The 22,089-nt window shown below is 49.2% G+C and overlaps 1 protein-coding gene across 4 annotated transcripts; it reads right to left on the bottom strand.

Moving 5' to 3' along the window:
* Positions 1 to 913: 913 nt before the first annotated feature.
* On the bottom strand, positions 914 to 15,481 carry LOC135303960 (serine/threonine-protein kinase PAK 3-like). Of its 4 annotated transcripts, none has more exons than XR_010365388.1 (15): positions 15,003 to 15,469; positions 14,024 to 14,061; positions 13,272 to 13,403; positions 10,343 to 10,477; positions 9,730 to 10,065; positions 9,026 to 9,317; positions 8,066 to 8,129; positions 7,323 to 7,371; positions 6,445 to 6,557; positions 5,667 to 5,784; positions 4,883 to 4,982; positions 4,238 to 4,434; positions 2,788 to 2,925; positions 1,261 to 1,436; positions 914 to 1,225 (listed from the first exon to the last, which is right to left on the bottom strand). XR_010365388.1 is itself a non-coding variant. In XM_064426269.1 (15 exons), the coding sequence occupies exons 5-15, from the start codon at positions 10,433 to 10,435 to the stop codon at positions 1,314 to 1,316; spliced, it is 1,623 nt and encodes a 540-aa protein (XP_064282339.1). In that variant the 5' UTR covers positions 10,436 to 10,477; positions 12,736 to 12,871; positions 13,272 to 13,403; positions 14,024 to 14,061; positions 15,003 to 15,481; the 3' UTR covers positions 914 to 1,313. The 4 variants fall into 4 exon arrangements, 3 of the variants coding, with proteins under 3 accessions (XP_064282339.1, XP_064282336.1, XP_064282338.1); XM_064426269.1 differs by adding an exon at positions 12,736 to 12,871 and having other exon boundaries at positions 914 to 1,436; positions 15,003 to 15,481; XM_064426266.1 differs by having other exon boundaries at positions 914 to 1,436; positions 15,003 to 15,468.
* Between the last annotated feature and the right edge of the window lie 6,608 nt (positions 15,482 to 22,089).

The following is a 22,089-nucleotide window of genomic DNA, read 5'->3' as shown; positions in this document are numbered from 1 at the left end:
GCTGCCCTGTGCTCCAGCCTGCCCAGCAGCCCGGCTCCCTGCGCCGCTGCCCAGAGTGCTGCACACACTGCTGCCCTTTGCCAGGAGTCACAGGGCAGCCGGCAGAAGAGTAGGAATCCTCAGCCAGGCCACCGGCCCTCGCCTGCCCCTGGCCTTTCTCTGCTCCTGGGCAGACTCCAGACGGCCAATGCCTCCAGTCTGGGCTGTGCCCAGCACGGCTACGCTTCCCCTCGGGAGCAGCCAGCTGCCACCTGGGCTCTGAGAGCGGAGGATTCGCCCACTGCCAGGAAGAGGCACCCAGGGCCCGGCTGCTGCCTCCTGCAGCTCCAAGGGCCTCCTTCCAGCCTGCCTCTGCCCAGGCTCAGGCTGCTCCGGGCTCTGCCAGGCCTCTGCTGGGGCTGCACCCCGGCCAAGGCCGGGCCCGCTCTCACCTCACAGGCGCTGCCAGCTCTGCACCAGAGGAGACCTTTCAGAGCCCCCTCTCTGATCCTTCTGCTTTCTCACTTGAGCAAGGCTCTCCTTCTGCCAAAGAGATTGCACTTGGGGATACAAATCCAAGTGGCAGGAACTTGAATGCTCCTGTGTCACAGCAGAGAGCCTGCATCCACATAGAGTATTTGGGCTGTCCCATTTCTCCTTTGTTTTTTCATGCAAACGCCATTGCCCTTTCTACCTCAAATAGAGGTACCACAGCAGACCAAAACCAGACAAGTGGGTCATATTCCAAAAGCAGCATGGTCTGGAGGGGATAAATGAAGATGAGCATTCCCCAATTTGACACCATGCTAAAGACACTGTAGGTGTGACTTCCTCCTTTAACAAACAACAGACATTTTACAAGGAAATCATGAGCTTATTCACAGAAGAAGAAGAAGAAGGAAGGAAATTACAAGGAGAGTTTTGGTTTGAAATATTTTATTAACTTCAAATCCTACTCCGCACACCTGTTACAAAATCATACCCTAACCCTAACCCCTTAAGACTAGTTGTAACCCTAACACTAAACCTAAACCTAAACCTAATCATAACAGTAACTCTAACCGTAACCGCAGGACTAAACCTAGTCCTAAGCCTAACCCTAAGCCTAAGCCTAAACCTAAACCTAAGCCTAAACTTACACCTAAATCTAAGCCTAAATCTAAGCCTAAACCTAAGCCTAAGCCTAAACCTAAGCCTAACTAAGCCTAAACCTAAGCCTAAACTAAGCCTAAATCTAAGCCTAAACCTAAGCCTAAACTAAGCCTAAATCTAAGCCTAAACCTAAGTCTAAGCCTAAGCCTAAGCCTAACCCTAAACTTTACCCTTATCCTAACCTACAATCCTGCTCTAAGGTGGTTGATAACTAAGTGGTGCTGTCTTGTCTCCTTCCTCTTCCTCACTGCAACAAGCAGTGGCACCAGGCTGGATGCAGGCTCAGCAGATGTTATAAATGGATGCTGCACAAAGGAAAAAAGAAAATCAAGAGAAGTCAAATGAACCATGACTTTCCAAACTCAGTGCTTCACAGGATTCACAGGGCTCCTAGAAAGATCCAGAAAGATGGACCATCTGCACCTCAATCATCATGTGCAAGACCTTGCCATCACAGGCAAACCTGGCCCAGAATCCCACTCATCCTTTTATGAAGGTGTTTTCATCTTGCCGGGATTTTTGCACTGACAGTGCTCTAGAAATGGTGCTTTCTGTCCTTGGAGTTTCTTCTTTTCAGGAAACTCCAAAGCCTCACATTGGTCCTTGTCTTTGAACAATAGGCACTGGGCTGATTCCCACAGGGAGACAGAGCAGTGTCTACCTTTCCATGCCCTGCCCCTCCTGTGCTGGATGGCACCTTCCTTCCCAGCAGGGACAGCCCAGTGGCACTGGCTGCTGCACTTCCCTCTCTGCCACACGAGCTGGCAGTAACCCTGGGGCAGTTCCTGTCTGCTTGAGCGTGCCAGGCAGCAGATGGGGCTGGGACAAGTCCCTCTCAGCTCTCCCTGTTTGCGTGCCAGAAACCTCGAAGGGTGGGCTGGGGGCACAAACCAGGGCCCCTCAGAGGCTCACAGTGAGCCCCCCACAGCCCCTCCTGCCCACAGCCAAATCTCTGACCAGTCAGCCAGCCTGGCTTCCTTGGGTTCCTGCAGCACCTTTGCATGTCTCTGTACCCTGCATTGCTCTACTTCAATTCTTTTGCCATTGGATAAAATGGAGCACACCATCAAATTACAAAACAGGGCAGCAGAAACAGTCAGAGGACAGAGTACCTATCCTCTCAGGAAATGTGGAGAGAGGTGGAGTTATTCAGTTGTGTGAAAAACAGGCCCCAGAGAGCCACTTATTGCCACTTTCCAAAACTTCAGATTGGCTTTGAAGAAAGTGGGGGACACCTTTTTGAACGGGACAAGTTACAACAGGATGTGGGTGAAAAATTTTAAACACACAGGGGATCAAGTCAGAGTAGGTCGAAGGAAGAAATTGTTTCCTCATGGCATGGTGCCACCCTGGCATGGGTTGCCCCAAGAGCTTGTAGTTGCCCTGTCCCTGGAACCATTCCAGGTCAGGTGGAAAATGGCTCTGAGCAATCTGATCTCTTTAAAGATGTCCCTGCTCATTGCAGGACACTTGCACCAGATGACCTTTACAGGGCCCTGCCAGCCCAGCCCAGTCTAGGACTCCTCACCATTTTCATTTGAAGAGCACCAAGAGTGGAGGTGAGGAGGAAGGGGGCTCATCTGATGCCTTGGACTTCAGTAGAGGAGGAGCCCATCCCTCACACCCTGTTTCACCTGCAGCCCCTTTGCATTTTACCTGCAGGAGCTCCTTGGCAGACCAGCGCCGCTCCTCGTCTGCCTGCAGGCAGCAGCTCAGGAAGTCATGCAGCCAAGCCGAGAGGAGCTTGGGATGCAGCAGCTGTGGGGTCCCTATTGAGGCTATCATGAATTTAGCCTGGAGAAAAAGGAAACACCTGCTGCTTTCCCCATCTGTAACTGCTCTCCCACATCCCACTGTTTAAATCCTGTTCTTCAGTGGCAGTTTCTGCCCTGGCAGAGACCCAGAGATGACTTTCCTTCACCTACAAAAAACCCAAACCCCGATGCAGCCACAGCTTTTCCAACATCCCTCAGATCTTGCCATGGCTGCTGATTTCATTGACCTACTCAGTGGGAACTACATCAACAAAAACATGTTTGCTTCTCTGAGGATTCACACCAGCTTGACAGGCTTTTTGGAAGAGGGACTTTACTATACTAATTCCAAGGATTAGTACATGAACGGCATCACTGCAGTGCTTGTTGGTCCCTTAAGCACAGCTGCCATAGAACAAAACTAATCAAGCTTTTTCTCCTGTTCTTGAAAACAATGGTAATTGGAAGGAAAGAAAGGAAATCCATCAGTTATTCCCCAGGTAAGGCAACTAACACCTACAATCTCATATTCCACACAGACACATTAAGATGCCTGCAGAAATGTGTTGGGATGAAAATGCCTGCTTGGGCACACAGGAAACACCTGCAGCTCTGTCTCTCAACTGTCTGAAAATTTCAGCTTCTCTTATGTGGAAAAGAAAAGCTTTTCATGGTCAGGAGAGGTGCCATCACTATGGTCACTCTCTGCTCTTTTGGATACTCAAGTCAATGCATTAATGGTAGGCCCATCCCAGAAAGTGCCAGGATACACTGGGAGGTTTTGTCAGGCTCACCACATCACCAGGTGCTGGCTTGGTGACGTGGAGAACGTGGCTTCAACTGTGAGAGAAACATGGTCACTGAGTGTTTCAGCAGCACTGCACAAGAAGCAGAAGAGACTCTGTGGTCTCTACACCCTCCTGCCCAGATTTCAGGCAAGCTTCCCAGAAAGAAGAAACTGCACAGGGGATGCAGTCCCCCTCTGAAAACCACAGTTTTAGAAACTCTGTTTGGTTTGGGTTTCCTTCCTTCATTTCTGAAAGCATAAGAGTAGTTCTAAGATTCTTGTTTCATATTATTGGAGCCATCTACGCAGACAAATAACTGGAACCACTTATAACCCAAAGGCAAGTGTTGCCTGAGAATGGAGTTTTTTTGCATGTGGTAAGGCTTGAGTTCCCCCACTGATGCAACCAAAACTACAGCAGACACTGATGTGTTGCAGGGACATTTTTAGGAGGGCACTGTGCTGGAAGTACTTCCAGCAGATGGCAATGGGATTTTGTCCAATGGCACACAGAACATGGGACAGGTGAGAAAGACAGCGGGATCAGTGAGGATTTGCTCCTTACCGAGGCAGGACTCTGGTTCCAGTAAGGAGGTTCTTGTTCCACCATTTCAATTCCCACAATTCCAAAAGACCATATGTCCACTTTGGGGCCATATGGTTGACACGTCACCACTTCAGGTGCCATCCACCAAGCAGTCCCTGCTAACGAGCTCCGTATATTCTTCTCAGGAGTGAGTTGAGTAGAGAGGCCAAAATCGGCTGAGGAGAAAGCAAAACAACTGTTGTTATTTTATTCTGTGCAATTAGGAAACCAAGCAAAATAATTTCTCTGTAGAAGTTTGAGAATGTGCTGTTCAATGTCCTGGACAACTGTCCTGTTCTGTTTTCTCAGGTCTTTAGCCAAGGAAATATGGCATTGGCGACTTAAAAAATCCTCACATTTTTTTACACTACCTCCAGCAGTGGCTTTTGTTCTTTGGAAGCTTTAGACCTGTAGCTCCCTCCCTGTGGAAGGGACACACAGAGAAACACCACTCTTGGCTGCTTGTTCCTTGTCATGCCTCTGAGCACATTGCAGCCGTGTCACCAGCTCACAGCAGATGTCCCTGCACTGTCACCAGCACCATTTCTGGGGAGCTGGCAGTCACTCCAAGCAGCCCCACACCCACATCCCTGGAATGTTGCACCTGACCAAGAATACACTGACCCAGCTTGACAGATCCGTCGGTTCTGAGGAGGATGTTGCTGCTCTTCACATCTCGGTGGATCACGTGGTTGGAGTGAAGAAAATCCAGTCCTTGCAGGCACTGAGAGAGGAAACAGAAACAAGAGGGCAAAACTAAGTGATGTGATTTCATCACATAAGAAAGGGCACAAAGAATCAAAAGGATTCCCTCTTCGGGGGAATGGGGAGGAATGGAGAACACAGTGCCACTGAGAGGAAGAGCTTGCTGCTGCAACACTTGCAGAGCAGGACCTTTCTAAGGAAAGGCGTGCCAGCCTTTGAAAGAGCAACAGCACCTGCTGTTGTAGACTGTCCCCTGCACACCAGCCAGGATGACTGCTGCTGCAGGGGATGTGCTCAGAAGCAAACAGTGCTTTGGCTGCACTCCTATCCTTTTTAGCTGAGGACTGAGAGAAACGAGTCTCTCTCTTTTCCTTTGCTGTTCCTTTCAAATCCTGCCACCAGCACCTTTGCTTTTACAGGCAAGGAATGCAGTGAAGACAGGCAAAAGTTTAGAGAGGCAAGATGGAGAAGAGCAAATACAAGAGGCAGAGCGAGAACACAACAGCAGGAGATAAGAGTACAAGAACTGAGTTCAGTGAGTGCAGGGGCACTGGCAGCCATTTCACTTGAGATTCTTCTACTTGCCCACAGCGTAGCAGCAACACAGAAACAAAGCTTGGCACATAAAACCTCTCCTGTCCTGAGCCCCTGTTTCCCAGACAATCCTGCCCAAGCCCTCGGCAGCACAGATGGGATTGCTGACCTCCCGACTGATGGCTGCCATCTCCTCTTCAGACAGGTAGCTCTTGCTGATGACATCGCTCAGGGTGCCTCCGTCCATGTACTCCATAACCAGCCAGAGTTCCTCACCCAGAAGGTAGCTGAAAGAAGGAAACAAGGGCGTGGAGATAAACATGCATGGCTACATTTATATTTCCTTCCGGGTTTCATGTTTCCAAGTCCCTTTGTGATGAGGACAGAATCAAAGGAATAGACATTCCCTCTAGGCTGGGCATTGTTTGCAGTCTGTGCAGTCTCAAGGAGAAAGGCACAGCGGTGAAAAAGGAGATGGCTTAGATAGCCTGCAAGCAAAAAGTTCAGTTTAGTAACAGCCCAGACAAAAAGCCTGTCAGGCATGGTGCTTCTGGAAATAAGCACCTAGTCTTCCTGGCATGCATAGCAATGGCAATGAGAGGCAAAGATCTAAGGGAAATCCACTTTAGGAAGGTTCATCAGCACTTAAGAAAGTTTAAAAAATCAATCCTGAAAAACTGTGGAGGCAGTGATCTTCGAGGGTATTAACTTAGTAAGATACAGCTGATCCAGGTTTTGAATATTTTTGAATAATTGTCAAACTCTGTGTGCCTGGGAAGACTCATGCAGACAAGATGCACTCTCTTCTCATCTATTGGAGATGAGAAGAGAAATATTAAGAAATAATTAACAGCTCTACTTTCTGACACTGACCAAAGTGAGTTTTTAACCTCTCATGTTTCCTGTATGTAAATGCACATTCACGGGATAAGACCATGACCTCTCACCTGTCTAAATAATTCACAACACTGGGACTCCTATGCCTCTTCATGATCATGATTTCATTAAGGGTTAGCTGCTTCCTTTTCAGTCCTTGAAGCTTTATTTTCTTTATAGCCACCTAAAGAGACATTGAAAACCAATAACTTGAGAAGTTGGTGGCACGAGACCACAACAGACATGGAGCGAGGGATTTTGCAATGACACAGCTGAGCTGTGCCAAACTGCCTTGTGATTAGCACTGCAGTAATTAGGAACTGACATTCCAACAGCCCATTTCTCTGCTCCCTTGGAGGGCAGTTACAGGACATGTGGGGCCACTGATGTTGCCTTGACAACTTGGTATCAGTGGTGTGTCAACTATCAGCCACAAACCTCTGACCACACTCTCTGCTGCTTTGGATGGGATTCAGAAGAAGTAATCCAGGCCTTGATACTCTGTGGATACATCTTGGGCTATGGGCAGGGCTTAGGGCTTTTAGGGACGCCTTGCAGATCTCTCCCTACGTGCAGCTCCCAAGTGCAGCACTGCAGGTGGCTAAGGAACTACCAGGAACTTTCAGATGTATTTGCTGGCAGCCAGAAATGAGAATTCAGGACTCTGAAGCTGTAGCCCCAAAGGGCAGTGAGGTGCTCTAAGGCACCACCTTTGTTTTAGCCATGGAGAGCGAGTGAGCGCGTCCTTCTCTGAAAGGAACCTCTGCCCTCCGTGCCTTCCTTCTGGCAGCTGAGAAGGACAAAGCCCCAAATGTATTTTGCAGGCTGGCACCAGTCTGTGCTTCTTGTGCCTTTTCAGCACAGCTCTACCCAAAGCTCCAGCCACAGCTCACAGCAGAGGGGAAAGCCCTCGAGTACAGCAGAATCTCTGGGGGCTGTTGACATTTACCTCTCCCCATGTGTCATTGTCGAGCGCTCTAACCACATCTCCAAAAGACCTAGAAACAAAACAGAAGCAGAGAAAGGAGAAGCTGTTTAGCTCTTGGAGTGAAAGCCAGCCCACACAGGAGATGTCTCCTGTAAATGCCCAAAACCTGCAGGATACAGGAGGGCTCTGCCAGAAGGCAGATGATGCATTTTCCTCTCAAGTGCATGGGCACTGGGCCTGTTCCTGAAGCATTGGGGTTCACTGCCTCAGCTCCTAAAGGGAGTTTGTTCTTTCATCTTGGGTTTCAGTTTCTAAACTGTGTGGTTCCTCTCCTAACCACAGAGTATTTCTTTCCGCAAACCATAGGAAAGAAATGTTCCTGAGAACTGTAACCTGACAGCTTTGATAGGGAGTAGGTTGCTCTTTCAGGCAAGCAAGATTCTTCTTTGTTCATTAGTGTGTCAGTATGATTTTGAGACATACAAAAATGCTAAAGAAATTAACACAGAGCTGTCCTCCACTTGAGAGAGAGGAGATATTCCAGGTTCTGTCCCTTGATGCAGGCAAGACCTCGGCAGCATGGGGATGTCTCTGACAAAGCCTTCTGAGCACACTTACAAATTCTGAGCAGCGCTAAGAGATGGGACAATCTATACCCAGGTTGTGAACATATTTCCATCTGGCCTGACTTCATGCTGGATAGACATTCCACCAGAAGAACTCCTGGCCCATGGCTGTGCAGAAGTAACTGCAGTTGGACTCACCCGCTGCCAATGTGTTCCAGTTCTGTGTATTTCATTGTGGGATTTTCCATGGTCACCATTCTCCCTGAGGGAAACAAAGTGCAAGATACTCACTTTAAAGCAGAGATGCCAGCTTCCAGGAGATACAAAAGGCAGCCCCACTGTCTGGGGCTCTGAGTCCTTTGTGGTCAGCTGGGTAACAACAACAACCACAACAGCAGCAGGACAGGCAGCCCTGCAGTGCAGATGGCTGGCACAGAGACTGATTTTGTCCAGTCCTTTGAAGAGTTCTCTTGACAGGAAACAAAGCACAGGGAGATGCATTCCCAGGAGAGGAGGACATCTTCTCCATCTTTCAGCAGTTTGCCAAAAGAATGTCTTTCTGTTTGTAAACCACAGCAGCTCAAGCTATAACCAATCCTGACGGGGCTTTCAGCATCAGGACCCTCACCCTTTATGAGCAGTCTGAGCTCAAAGATGCCCCTCTCCCAGCTAAGGAAGGCTGGGAGTCCCACCAGCCCTCAGGGACAGGGTAGCTACCACAACAAGGCTGGCAAAGCCCAAGCAGGGAACACTGACAAGAAGTGGGAAGAAGCCACAGGCAGCCTGAGCCCTGTACAAGCTGTTGCCCCCATTCAGGACACAGCAGGATGGGCTTTGAGATCAGACACAGCGAGGTGCAGATCAATGCCCTTCTTGTCCCAACAGGTGATGGCAGACCCAGAATCCACTGGGCTCTGCTCTCAGCCCCACCAGGTCTTATCTGAGAGCACAGCACTGGCAGCTGTTGTGGGCAAGAAGCAGATTGATGGGGTTGTGCTGCAGAATCACAAAGGACTTGATGTGTTTTCCTAGGGACTGATCTGAGCAGGGCTTGGGCCAATGAGTAGGGTTCTAAGAGTCATGGGAAAGAGTGGGAATCAGGTATGAAAAAGTGCACAGAGTACACTGTCCCTCATATGAGAAATACACCAGACATACCCAGTATCTCCAGATATTTCTCCTCAATCTTCCATTTTGGAGCAGCCATGTTGCTGTCAGAACTGGTGATGAACGAACTGTCTGAGCTTGACTTCCAAGATTCAACAGTATATCTTCCTCCAGGTAATGCTGCTGCAGCAGCAGGTTTAACGCCAGAGCCCATGGTGTGCTCAACCTGTCGCACTTCTGGTAGGGACAGTTCCTGTGCCTCACACCAACCTTGGGGCCCTTCATTGCCCATTGTTTGCTGGAAGTCTTTGCAGGCTGCCAGGTGAGATGTCGACACTTGCACCTCAAGTCAAAGAGAACAAAGCAGTCAGAGACTACAGCTTGTCCCTGTCAGCCAAGAGTCATTGACTGTGAGGAAAGGGAAAGAACTGATTTACAAGGGACACAGACAGGGATTCAGTCCTCCATCTGGGTCACCATGTTCCACTGCAAAGAAACAGGGAGAGCAGCAACAGGCCATCAGGAATCAATTTGGATGACTGCTGGCCAAAAGGCCAAAGGACAAGTCCCACTGTCCAGGGCAGCAGCTGAGATTCAGCACAGCAGGAAATGTCCTTCAGAGTGACTGTGATCCACACTAGACCAGGATGGCACTCAGAGGCACGGCCCCACTCCCTGCTGCTCTGCAGTGGAAAGGCAAGAAGGGCAGAAAGCACCAGTTTGGTGACTGCAGTGGATGTCCCTCCCTCACTCACTTCATTTTGTAGAGCCTGAGGGAGGCAGTTAAGTTTCTCTCTGATGATTTTAATTTCTTCCTCCAGCCTCTTCTCCCTTGCCTTGTTCCTGTCCTCAGATTGCTGCAGCTCTGCCTCCACATCTTCCTTGATGGTCTGTAAACAACAATGCATGGGAAGTTTCATGAGTGGAGTGGCTGCCACTCTTCCACTTACCTGGTTTTGTTGATCGCTCCTGTGCTGATGGCGATTCATCTCCTCTTGAATTCTTCTCATCTCATCTTTGTTCCTCCTCTTCACTGCCATGATGGCACTCTGAGCTTCGGGCAGCTCTGCCTGGGGCTCTGACTTGATGTTCTGTACACACAAATGCACAGCAAGTGACTGGCAGCTGCCATCAGGCTCAGCTTTTTCCTCTTGCAGCCTCAAAATCACATCTATTCAGCCACTTCATTCTGCTTCCCTACCCAACTCTGCTTCCATTGCAACCCTCCTGTCCCAGTGCTGATCTCTGCAGATTCCAAGGCTCTGTGCTTTCAGTGCCTGTGGGACTCCTGGCCTCCTCACGCCCAAGAGCTCTGTTTTATGCCCCTCTTCCTGCCCTTCCCTCTGGCACCTGGTCAGTCAGGCTTACCTGGCCATTCTGCTGTGGCTCTTCCACCTGCTGCCTGAGCTGCTCTTCCTGCTCTCGGGCTGGGAACAGCTCTCCCTGAGCCTGGCATGGCATCTCTGATAAAGCAGTCTGCTCCTGCTTTTTCTCTACAAGGACCTGCAGAGAAAGCAAGAGAAGATGGGTTTTGACTTGCCATACGATATTTGTGGGACAAGACTCAAAGGCTGATGGGCTCACACATTCCCAAAGCTCTGTGCTGATGCTCTCCTGGGTCATTCCCTACCCGAGGGGAGGCACAGATTCCAAAGTGAGCCTGGCACTACAATCAGGGGCCATCTGGCACTGAAGCTCCAACAGCCTGTCAGGCAGCTGACAGGGAAGGTGTGGCATTCCTCAAGGCTCTGGTGAGGGCCTCCCTCTGCTCCTGCCATGTCCTCTTTGTCTTTCAGTAGTGACTGACACCCAGCCCTGTCCCACAGCTCCATCCTGGCTCTGCAGGTGGCTTCCTGGCTGAGCTCAGCCCTTGGGAGAGACACTTCTGCAGTTCACATTCTCCTCGGGCCTGCACCAGCATTCCTGCCTTTCTGACATCTAATCTCTTGTTAGAAATCCTGGTCATTCAGGAGATAAGGATGCGTGCAAAGATCCTCTGATGGAGGTCACAGAGCCTCTATGGCCACCACAGTATATGGAAGAGGACCAAGGTGTTTCTTCTCCCTCTTTTGTCAGTTGAGAATTCTGACCAGCAGAAAGAGAGACTCTCATAAGGCCCCATTAACAAATGCACTTAAACACCCCTGGGGATGCCAGTGAAGGAAACCGTGTGTCATGTAATGCATGTATGAGCAGAGTCACCAAACACCACTGAACCATGGAATTGTTCCACCTCTCTAGGACAGACAGAAATTTGAAGAATTAAGTGGGGACTTCAGGGCAGAAAAGACCAGAGGAGGAAAACAGCTCTGAGGGGAAAAACCACCATATCTGGAGGGGGAAACATCTCTGCCTGCTCAGAATCGGTCGACAGAATATGTCACTAATCCTCTCCTGAAAGGGATGCTTTAGGTGAGCTTTGCACCTCCGACATCCTTGGACCAGAGATGGGAAGATTTAGTTATTAAATGTTACATAGACAGAGATAGAGATAGAGAGAGAGAGAGAGAGAGAGATAGAGATCTCACTACTATAATCTGTTATTACTGTCCTCTCTGTTGTTACACACATCAACACTTGGTAGCCAGTGCCCCCAGTCAGCAACAATCCTGATATTGCTGTTCAATTGCTTCAAGAAACCCCATTCCTGGGGAACCTGGAGTGTGTAGGTCCTTGTGGAAATTGGTCTGACCCAGAGATTGCACTGGGAACTGCACTGTGTGCATCTGTGCTGGAGAAAGTTCTTCTCTTGGTCTCTACCACAATGACACTGCTAAATTGGCTGTAATCAGAAATAAAGCACAGCCCCTCCCTGCTCCTCTGATCTCTGAGGACCAGTTGGAATGAAAGGCCATTGATATCCTGCTCAATTCCCAAACAAAACACACTCTGATTCCCTGGGCTGCAAAAAGGAACAGACATTGATTACCTAAAAGTGATCTCTAATGCCATACTGGCCGGCCTGGAACCACAACAGATCCATTGGCACCAAGCTCATGAAAAACGACTTAATTCTCCAGAAGTGACACATTGGAAATTAAAATTCTAGCCGACCCACTACAAGTACTGTAAAAGGGCAGAAAATAATGAGGAAAAGTAGCATGGTAGGGATAAAAAGAAAATGAACAAGCCTCATCCTCCAAGAAAAGAAAAATTAACAATTTTTAAAAAGGGGAAAAAAAGTAAATTCCAAAAGTGGCTACAATATTTTGATTGAGTGAGGAAAATCTGAATGTCCCTCACCAGCCTCCCTTTGTCCAGGCTAAAGCTCGCTCAGCACCTCCTCCCTGGGCTGCTGCTCCACACCCTTGCCCACCTCCCGTCTCCTTCTGTGCACACGCTCCAGCCCCTCAAGGACTTGCTGCTTCACAGGGCCCACAACTGCACACAGCAGTCACTGCAGCTGCGGCCGCAGCGCTGCCCAGCACAGGCTGGCGCTCACTGCCCTGCTCCTGCTGCCCCTCTGCTGCTCACACAGCCCACCATGCCCTTGGCCTTCTTGGCCACCTTGGCCACAGGCTGGCTCTTGCTCAGCTGCTCTGGACCGGCAGCAGCCCTGGCTCCTTTTGGCCCACGCAGCTCGCCAGACACACTCTTGCCCATCTGACTTCAAATACAACATCCTCCATTTCTACATGTCCTTCCTGCTCTGAGCAACACAAGACAGCTCTCAAGGACTTGCACCTTCACCCCCACTCCAGGCTCCAAGGCACTTTCCAAAGCTGCAGACTTCACTGCAAAAGTGATGCCCAGAAACTCACCGCTTCTGCCTTTTGCCTCACGAGAAGGCTTCACAACTACGCGCCTCCTTTCCTTGGCCACAGGGGACAGGAATGGCCCCCCACTGCTACACGGGCAGCACACTCATCTCCTTGCAGCTTATCAGAAGGCAAAAAGCTGGACCAAAAGAGTCTGTATGAGTGAATAACTCCTCAAGAAAACTGCAGAACTCTTCCACAAGCCAAACACACCTTTCCATGAGGGAAAAACAAAGAAACAAATCCCTGGGACCAGCGGCTCAACCACCTGTGCCCTTGGCCAATGCACTGCAGAAGCCCAGACATAGAGCTTCACTGACCCAGGTGGCCAAAAGCCCACCCAGAGCCCCCAGCTCTTCGGTGCCTCGACATGACAGGGCAAAGGCCAATTTCCAGCTGGCACTGCCTGCAGGAATTGGCTACGTCCTGCAGGACTCCAGCACTCTGCCTCCTCGGCCAGCAACAGCAAGTGCTGGCTGCTCAGAAACTTGCACCTCTGCCTTGCACTAAAGACAGCAGCACCCACAACTGGCACTTACTCTCTTGGGATGATCAGGCTGGGCTGTGACCACAGCTGGAGTCTCGTGGTCATCTTGCTCCCTTTGCTCCTCTTTGGCTTCTTCTCCAGGAGCAGAGGGAGCCAGGGGAGAGATGGCTGTTGCATTTGTCACCTGTGGCAAGAGAGAAGCATGAGGGACAGCCAGTTACCTACCATTTCTAACCTCATTTCTCCTGGCATCTACAACCACAGCTTCTAAGGAGAACTCGTCAACTGTGTTAGCAATGGCATTCTCAGTCACTCCATCCCCATTAAAATCGGCCAATTCAACACTGTATGGCTATGAATTTGATATTCCTTCCTGGCTGCTATCAGCAAGCAACGTTGTCTCTGCAAAACAGAGCTTATACTTCTTGCAATCTCGGAAATGGAGGAGTAGGAAAGAGCCAGCAACGTTGTTGCTATTGCTGCAGCAGACAGGGAAAACTACAACTGGATCAGAATCCCATCCAGTGCTGGAAAAGGGCAGGAAATGTTGTGCAGAAGCCCCATTGCTGGCTGGAGAAAGAGAAAACGAACAGGGCTTCTCATCCTGGCATACCAAAAACACCTGCAAGCCCCAGGATGCAAGTGAGCCATTCCAGTGTCTAAAGCACTTGGATGCACTGAGGGCAGGTTTGGCAGGGCAACACGTCCTTTCTGGCCCTCTATACTCTTCTGTGACTAACCAAGGTGACAGCTCGCTCCCGAATTTTAAATAGGAGGAACATGAAATCTCCCTTTCTCACTCACCTCAGGATCAGCTCCGCTGAATACATGTTTTATGTGACCTGTAGTGGGCAGGGAAAATTAATCAAATGCTGTGAGAAAAGTTCCTGACCTGGTGAATCCCATAGAAGAGGTCAAGCCAAACAGAGATTATTTTCCCTTTCACAACATCCCTCCAGGAGACACATTTCATTCACACAGCCACCAAGAGATCAGGACAATGTTCTTGCTTGTTCCTACACTTCAACCTCTTTAGCCAGCAAAAGAATACAAACATGATCAAGAAAATACAAAGTCTTCATTAACACTCAATACTCATGTTCTAGTAAACACATAAAATAGCTTCTAAAATCCTCTCCTTCAGGTGGTTTAAAAAAAAAAAATCAGTTGCATGCACTAATTCTCATTAACTTGCTGTAAACAATTGCCCAGTAAAGCTTCCCCAAAATTCCTCTGAGCTTTGGCAGTTCTATTGTGAAACAGCACAGCAGCAGCTGCAGGGTTCAGGAGGAGACACTCACTGGTTTGAGTTTGCACTTCATTGCAAAGGGAATCGCTCTTTTAGCACTAGGTAAAGGGTCAAGTTAGACAATCAAATTCTTTCATGACCAAATTTAGAAAGAAAGAAGCTTTCCCTGAATCCTGGGAACAACTGCAACAGGGAAGAACTGAATTTTTAGAAGGCCTTCCGAGAAGTTCTCCCAGTCTACAGTTTCAAAGCTATCTTGCTTGTCCCAGCAAATTGAGGAAATGACAGACCCTGTTGCCACAGACTCTCCCATGGAGGGAAGGGAATCCCTGCAGGTTCCCTGGCAATGCTGCCCCTGTGGCTACAGACACCCCCTTTTTAGCTGAACCTCTTGACAGGACCTTTATTAAACCAGTGGCATCCTAATGCTCTTTCTGTTTCTCAATCAACTCAGCCACTAAGAAGGAGCAGGAAGACATACAAAAGCCGGTTATGTTACACCCTAACCTAAGTAGAGGGGAAATCTCTACTTACGTGCCAGGTGAGTCAGAAAATAGCCGGAATAAGTAACGCCACAAACAGTAACCACTGCAGCAGCAAGCTGCTGAATCATTGCAGCACTGCTGTGCAAGTTTGCACACTGTGCTCCAACACTAGAACAAACAAGGCTCCTGTCAGTGTGCAGCTGCCCACTGACAAATGCCTCAAGGCGCAGGGTGCTCCTGCTCTGAGCAAGCCCTAGGACTGCTCTGACACTGAGGCCTTCCGTGCACCAAGGCAACCTTCTCATGTCACCACTGTGACGTGGCAACCATGCCCTGACATCACAAAGCAAACGCTCCATGCTGGTCTGTGACTTTATGCAAAGCAATAACCAACCTTCCCCACAGCAAACACAAAATAGCCTGGGAAGTTCTCCTCTGCCACAAAGCAGCACAAATTGCCCTCCTGGGCCAAACCCTGTTGTTCAAGGGATCCAAGAGTAACTCCAAGAGTGCCCCTAGCACCTACAGCCTGTAGCCCAAGTGAGCACTCAGATGGGACCCAAGCAAAGGAATCCAGATCAAGAAAATGGCCCACAGCATTGCACATGTGAGAAACTACTCTCACTTTGAAAATTTTAAAGGTTTATTAAACCTTAACAAAGGACTGAACAAGGAAAAATGTTCAGCACTGGCAGTCTCTGTGACTTGCAGCCACATCCTCATCTACAAAAGAGGTACTCTGCCTTTGATAGCTTTAGCCCCTCCAAAAGTTTGGTCAGTCAACTCTTTCTCTGCTATCCATTGCTGGAGATTACTTTCTTACATCTTGATTGGAGGTCAGATGTTTTAGACCCCACCTCCTGGTCACAAGCCAGCCCTTCCCTAATGCCCTGACTGCCAAGGTTATTACAAGGGGAGGGGAAAGAGGACAATGGGAGGATATATTACGATAACATCATTTTACATTTTTACATCCACATCATATCTATCTCTTAATTGTGAGAGCCAACCATTACATTACTCATCTGTAACACACAGAGCCAGGAGAGAAGCCACTGTTGGCATAACAGCTGAAATAATTGCTAACAAATCTCCCCATATATTTGCACGTTTATCGGACATGCCCAGGGCTTCTGTGCATGTACATCTCTGCCTTTAGTCCCGTTTGGAAGCAGTCACACTGGCAGCACCTGCCCAGCAGCAGCAGCTGCTCCCAGCTGGGAACATGACTGGAGGTGCTGATTTCCAGAGGCTTCTGTGTGCCAGGGGAAGGCAAGGCAGGAGCGGGTTGAACGGCGCTGGCGCTGCTGCTGCTCTGTGCCAGGGAGCCCCGGCTGGGCAGGGCACGGTGCCCTCTGCGCTGCGGGCTCTTCCTCCTGCCACAGCTGGGCACACCTGGGAACAAGGCAGGACAACTTGTGGGAAACCAAGGGCTCTGTGGGGCTCCTCTGCTCTGCACACACTCAGGACACCTGCAGCAAAGAGCTCTGGAGCCTAAAAAGAGAAACCAGAGGGAAAGAGCTGGAAAAAGTTTCATTTGGACCTTTCTTACCTGCTAACAGAAGTTCCCAAAATGAAAGGTTACCAAGCAGGGCCTGATCCCTGCTGCCAGCTCAGGGTTAGAAAGAAAGCAATACTTTGTTTCAGTGCTGGGTGTGTAGGGAATCACTTCCCTAACACATGCACGCCCAGCAATCTGACTTAGTAGTTTGTATCCATGGAACTAAGAAATAGTCAATACTTTGCTGAAACTCACAGGCTAAACATTACTCCAAATTATTTGACATATTTAAACCTCTTCTCAGAATTTATTGACATCAGAGTAGGAGTGTCTTGTAGGTCCCTGGTGGTGGTTGCCACAGGTTCAGGAGGAGACCCATGCACAAAAGGACCTAAGACACAACTGAGCTTGCAAAGCAAATTTATTCCATTAGTTGCAGTAGCAAATAACACATACCAACCCCTGGATTCCCAAACATCCACTGAGCAGGAGAAGGAGCTGGAGCGTGGTGCTCAGTAGGAGGCACAGGTAGGCAGTGCACTTCCAGGACATCCCCTGGATCAAAACGGTGTGCATCTCATCCTTCTCACCCCTCCACCCCAGAACCAGGCCTTCTATCTCCTGCTCAGGACTGGGATTTTCCCAGTTACAGCATCAGCTCACACACGGCCGGCGTGTGAGATGAGGCCACCATGGCTCACCATACTCCATGACTCCCTGCCAACAAGGGCTCCATGATGCATTGTTCCCCTTTCAAAGATGAGCTGCCCACCCACTGACCAATACATTCTTTCTCTTTCAAGGGTCAAGTTCCCCCTTTAAACAACACACTTTTCTTCATTGTCTTGTCAACCTGCTCAAACATGGATCAAATATGGCAGGGCCTCGGATCTCGGGTTTCCTGCTGTCAGGATGACCCAAGTGTCCCTTTTTCCCAGCCCGATGGTTGAAGGAAGAGTCGGAATTCTTTGGCTCTGATTCACAAGATTGTTCATTATCTAGTATCTAAAATATTTTCTCTCAGACTCACAGAGGTCTGATCTGCAGGTCTGTCAAGGGCACGCTGCCCTGCCCTGAGGCAGTGCTATCTCTTGATACTAAAATCTACATGTACTTTATTTATAGTTATTTTCCAATACCTATCACCTATGTTAGACTGTCTACTTCTACTCTAAACCAATCCAAAAGTGCCAGCATCACCCAGAGCATGGATGTTAGGAAGGAGAAAGAAGAAGGACAGGGAACGCCCAAATTCCTCCATCTTGGGACTCCAAACCCCTCTTCTAAAAATCCCAAAATTCTACTTTTCACCCTGTAACAACTACTATTATGCTACTTCAACTCCTGTGACTTGTGATTCTTCATACAAGGTTGTTAATTTGCTCCATGGCTTAAGATCAAAATCCCAAGTGTCTTTGGCTTCCTGACAGGATCTCCGAGCCCCCTGCCAGGGCTCGAGCCATCCAGGGCTCCCAGAAGGATGTCCTGGGTTCTGACACTCCAACACGACTCCTGTTCCTTACATAGTCATTTAGGAAATATTTCAATCTTCAAATTCACCTCTGCTAGTCAAGAGACTCCTAAAACACTATCTTCCCTCTCAATGCATTCCGGCTGCCTTCTTAGCAGGACCTCTCTCTTTATTCTCAAGGCTAAGATAGCCACTTGCACACATTGATCACTGCAATGGGGGAATACAGGGTTCATCACTGTCTGTTAAAACTAAAGAAATTCACAAGACTAAGCCCTATTTGTTACACTTAACGCCTCTCCTTCCTTTTCTGGGAATCAAACACAAGCGTTTCATCAATACACCCTATAAATGCTCTTGCTGAGTGAAGAGCCACATTGCCACATTGCTGTGTCAATAAAGCAACTGGGACTCAGTTTCTTCATGCAGGGAAAGCCAATTCTTTATTAATATAACACATTTTTATGCGGTTTTCACAGCCCTCATGTTCAATTCCAACTGTCTGGTAGTTTCCTTGCCACACCATTCATTGCTTAAGAAGGTGTTTTTGTGTGTATGTGCTAAGACTTTCTCTGTTACTCAGGTGTTTACATTTTTCCTCTGTGGACTCTCGTGGGTCAGATTTCCTGTTTATTACAGATGCAAACTGTTTTCTAACCACAACAGCTTGCTGTGTTAACTGCACGCATTCTTATGATTTTTCACATGGGAAGTTAGCTAGCTGCACATAGAAGACATAACAGGCCAGCTGGTAATTGAGCAGAGCAAGGCCTGATTTTATAAGGCCTTTCTTTTCTAATACCCCTACCTGTGTGCAACACATGGTGACTTTCTTTCAGAAATTAATCAGGAAAACACAGATTGCCTGCTGAAATTATTCTGCTCTTTTCCAAATCAGTTCACTACTCAAATGCAACCCTCAGGCACAACCCTGATTCCCTCTCTCCCAGCAGCTCAGAGCAGCATTGCACAGTGCTTGCTCTGCTCCAGAGAGCACAAAGCAGGCTGGCCTGGGTTGCCCTGAATATTTCTGCAGAACACTCTGCATTTCACACCTTTGCTGTGGCTCAGGGCAGAACTGCAGGCCTGCAGGCGCTTCCTGGCAGAGCTGTGGGAGGCACTGGCTCCTGCAGATGTGAGCTGCCAAGCTGTCAGTGCCTCAGGCTGGCCTGGGTTGCCCTGGCAGAAGTGCCGTGCCTGAAGGACGCTGCCCTGTGCTCCAGCCTGCCCAGCAGCCCGGCTCCCTGCGCCGCTGCCCAGAGTGCTGCACACACTGCTGCCCTTTGCCAGGAGTCACAGGGCAGCCGGCAGAAGAGTAGGAATCCTCAGCCAGGCCACCGGCCCTCGGCTGCCCCTGGCCTTTCTCTGCTCCTGGGCGGACTCCAGACGGCCAGTGCCTCCAGTCTGGGCTGTGCCCAGCACGGCTACGCTTCCCCTCGGGAGCAGCCAGCTGCCACCTGGGCTCTGAGAGCGGAGGATTCGCCCGCTGCCAGGAAGAGGCACCCAGGGCCCGGCTGCTGCCTCCTGCAGCTCCAAGGGCCTCCTTCCAGCCTGCCTCTGCCCAGGCTCAGGCTGCTCCGGGCTCTGCCAGGCCTCTGCTGGGGCTGCACCCCGGCCAAGGCCGGGCCCGCTCTCACCTCACAGGCGCTGCCAGCTCTGCACCAGAGGAGACCTTTCAGAGCCCCCTCTCTGATCCTTCTGCTTTCTCACTTGAGCAAGGCTCTCCTTCTGCCAAAGAGATTGCACTTGGGGATACAAACCCAAGTGGCAGGATCTTGAATGCTCCTGAGTCACAGCAGAGAGCCTGTATCCACATAGAGTATTTGGGCTGTCCCATTTTTCCTTTGTTTTTTCATGAAAATGCTATTGCCCTTTCTACCTCAAATAGAGGTACTACAGCTGACCAAAACCAGACACGTGGGTCATATTCCAAAAGCAGCATGGTCTGGAGAGGATAAATGAAGATGAGCATTCCCCAATTTCACAACATGCCAAAGACACTGTAGGGGTAACTTCCACCTTTAAGAAACAACATACAATTTACAAGGAAATCATGAGCTTATTCACAGAGTAAGAAGGAAGGAAATTACAAGGAGAGTTGTGGTTTTAAAAATTTTATTAATTTCAAATCCTACTCAGCAGACCTATTAGACAATCATACCCTAATGCTAACCCCCTAAGACTAGTTGTAACCCTAACCCTAACCCTAACCCAAACCCAAACCTAGTCATAATACTAACTCTAACTGTAACCCTAGTCCTAAACCTACTCCTAAACCTAGTACTAAGCCTAAGCCTAAGCCTAAACCTAAGCCTAAGCCTAAACCTAAGCCTAAGCCTAAGCCTAAATCTAAGTCTTCTAAATGAGTTGATGTTCCAGAAACTTTATTTAAATCCAATCCTAATGTATAATCTATTCTACAGAACTCTTCAACTCTTCAACAATCCTACTCGACAATCCTACTCTACATTTCTAATCTAAATTTCTTATGAAGATAACATCTTGAAATTATTGTTAAATTCTCATCTCCTAATACTTTTTTTCTTCTTCTGCAATTAAATGATGAGTGGTGCCAGGATGGAGGCTGGCTTGGATGATGTTACAAATGGATTCTGTCCACAGGAAAAAGAAAAAAAAAAAAAAAACAACAACAAAGAAGAGTGGTGAACCATGACTTTTCCAAGCTCAGTGCTTCACTGGCTCCATGAGGATTCCTCTAGTTCCTACAAAAACCCACAAAGTAGAACAATGGAACCATCTGAACCTCCATCTTTATGTGCAGGACCTTGCCATCACAGGCAAACCTGGCCCAGACTCCCACTCATCTGTTTATTGTGATGTCTTCATCTTGCTGGGATTTTTGCCCTGCCAGTGCACTAGAAATGGTGTTTCTGCCCTGAGGCTTCTTCCTTTCAGGAAACTCCAAAGCCTCACATTGGTCCTTGTCTTTGACCAACAGGCACTGGGCTGATTTCCACAGGGAGACAGAGCAGTGTCTGCCTTTCCATGCCCTGCCCCTCCTGTGCTGGATGGCACCTTCCTTCCCAGCAGGGACAGCCCAGTGGCACTGGCTGCTGCACTTCCCTCTCTGCCACACGAGCTGGCAGTAACCCTGGGGCAGTTCCTGTCTGCTTGAGCGTGCCAGGCAGCAGATGGGGCTGGGACAAGTCCCTCTCAGCTCTCCCTGTTTGCGTGCCAGAAACCTCGAAGGGTGGGCTGGGGGCACAAACCAGGGCCCCTCAGAGGCTGACAGTGAGCCCCCCACAGCCCCTCCTGCCCACAGCCAAATCTCTGACCACTCAGCCAGTCTGACTTCCTTGGGTTCCTGCACCACCTTTGCATGTCTCTGTACTCTGCATTGCTCTACTTCAATTCTTTTGCCATTAGATAAAATGGGGCACTCCACCAAATTACAAAACAGGGCAACAGAAAACAGTCAGAGGACAGGGCACCTCTCCTCTCAGGAAAAACAGAGAGAGGTGGAGTTATTTACTTGTGTGAAGAACAGGCCCAAGGAGATTTTACAGCCATTTTCCAAAATTCAGTGTGGCTTTGAAGAAAGTGGGGGACACCTTTTTTGAACAGTGCCAGTTACAACAGAATGTGGGAAAATATTTCTAAACACAAAGGGGATGCAATCAGAGTAGATCTTAGGTAGAACTTGTTTACTAAGAGCATTCTGCAACACTGGCACACGGGTCCCCAAGAGCTTGTAGGTGCCTCATCCCTGGAACCATTCCAGGTCAGGTGGAAAATGGCTCTGAGCAATCTGATCTCTTTAAAGATGTCCCTGCTCATTGCAGGACACTTGCACCTGATGACCTTTACAGGGCCCTGGCAGCCCAGCCCAGTCTAGGACTCCTCACCGTTTTCATTTCAAGAGCACCAAGAGTGCAGGTGAGGAGGAAGGGGGCTCATCTGATGCCTTGGACTTCCATGGAGGAGGAGCCCATCCCTCGCACCCTCTTTCACCTGCAGCCCCTTTGCATTTTACCTGCAGGAGCTCCTTGGCAGACCAGCGCCGCTCCTCGTCTGTCTGCAGGCAGCAGCTCAGGAAGTCACACAGGCAAGGTGAAAACATCTTGGGCTCCTGCAGCTTTAGTTTCCCTCCTGTGCCTATCAGGATTTGAGGCTGGGGAAAAAGGAAACAGGGAGGTTCCACCT

This window comes from Passer domesticus, chromosome 6, assembly GCF_036417665.1.
Source record: "Passer domesticus isolate bPasDom1 chromosome 6, bPasDom1.hap1, whole genome shotgun sequence".
Classification (NCBI taxonomy): Eukaryota; Metazoa; Chordata; class Aves; order Passeriformes; family Passeridae; genus Passer; species Passer domesticus.
This window is presented reverse-complemented; position numbering and strand designations above follow the sequence as displayed.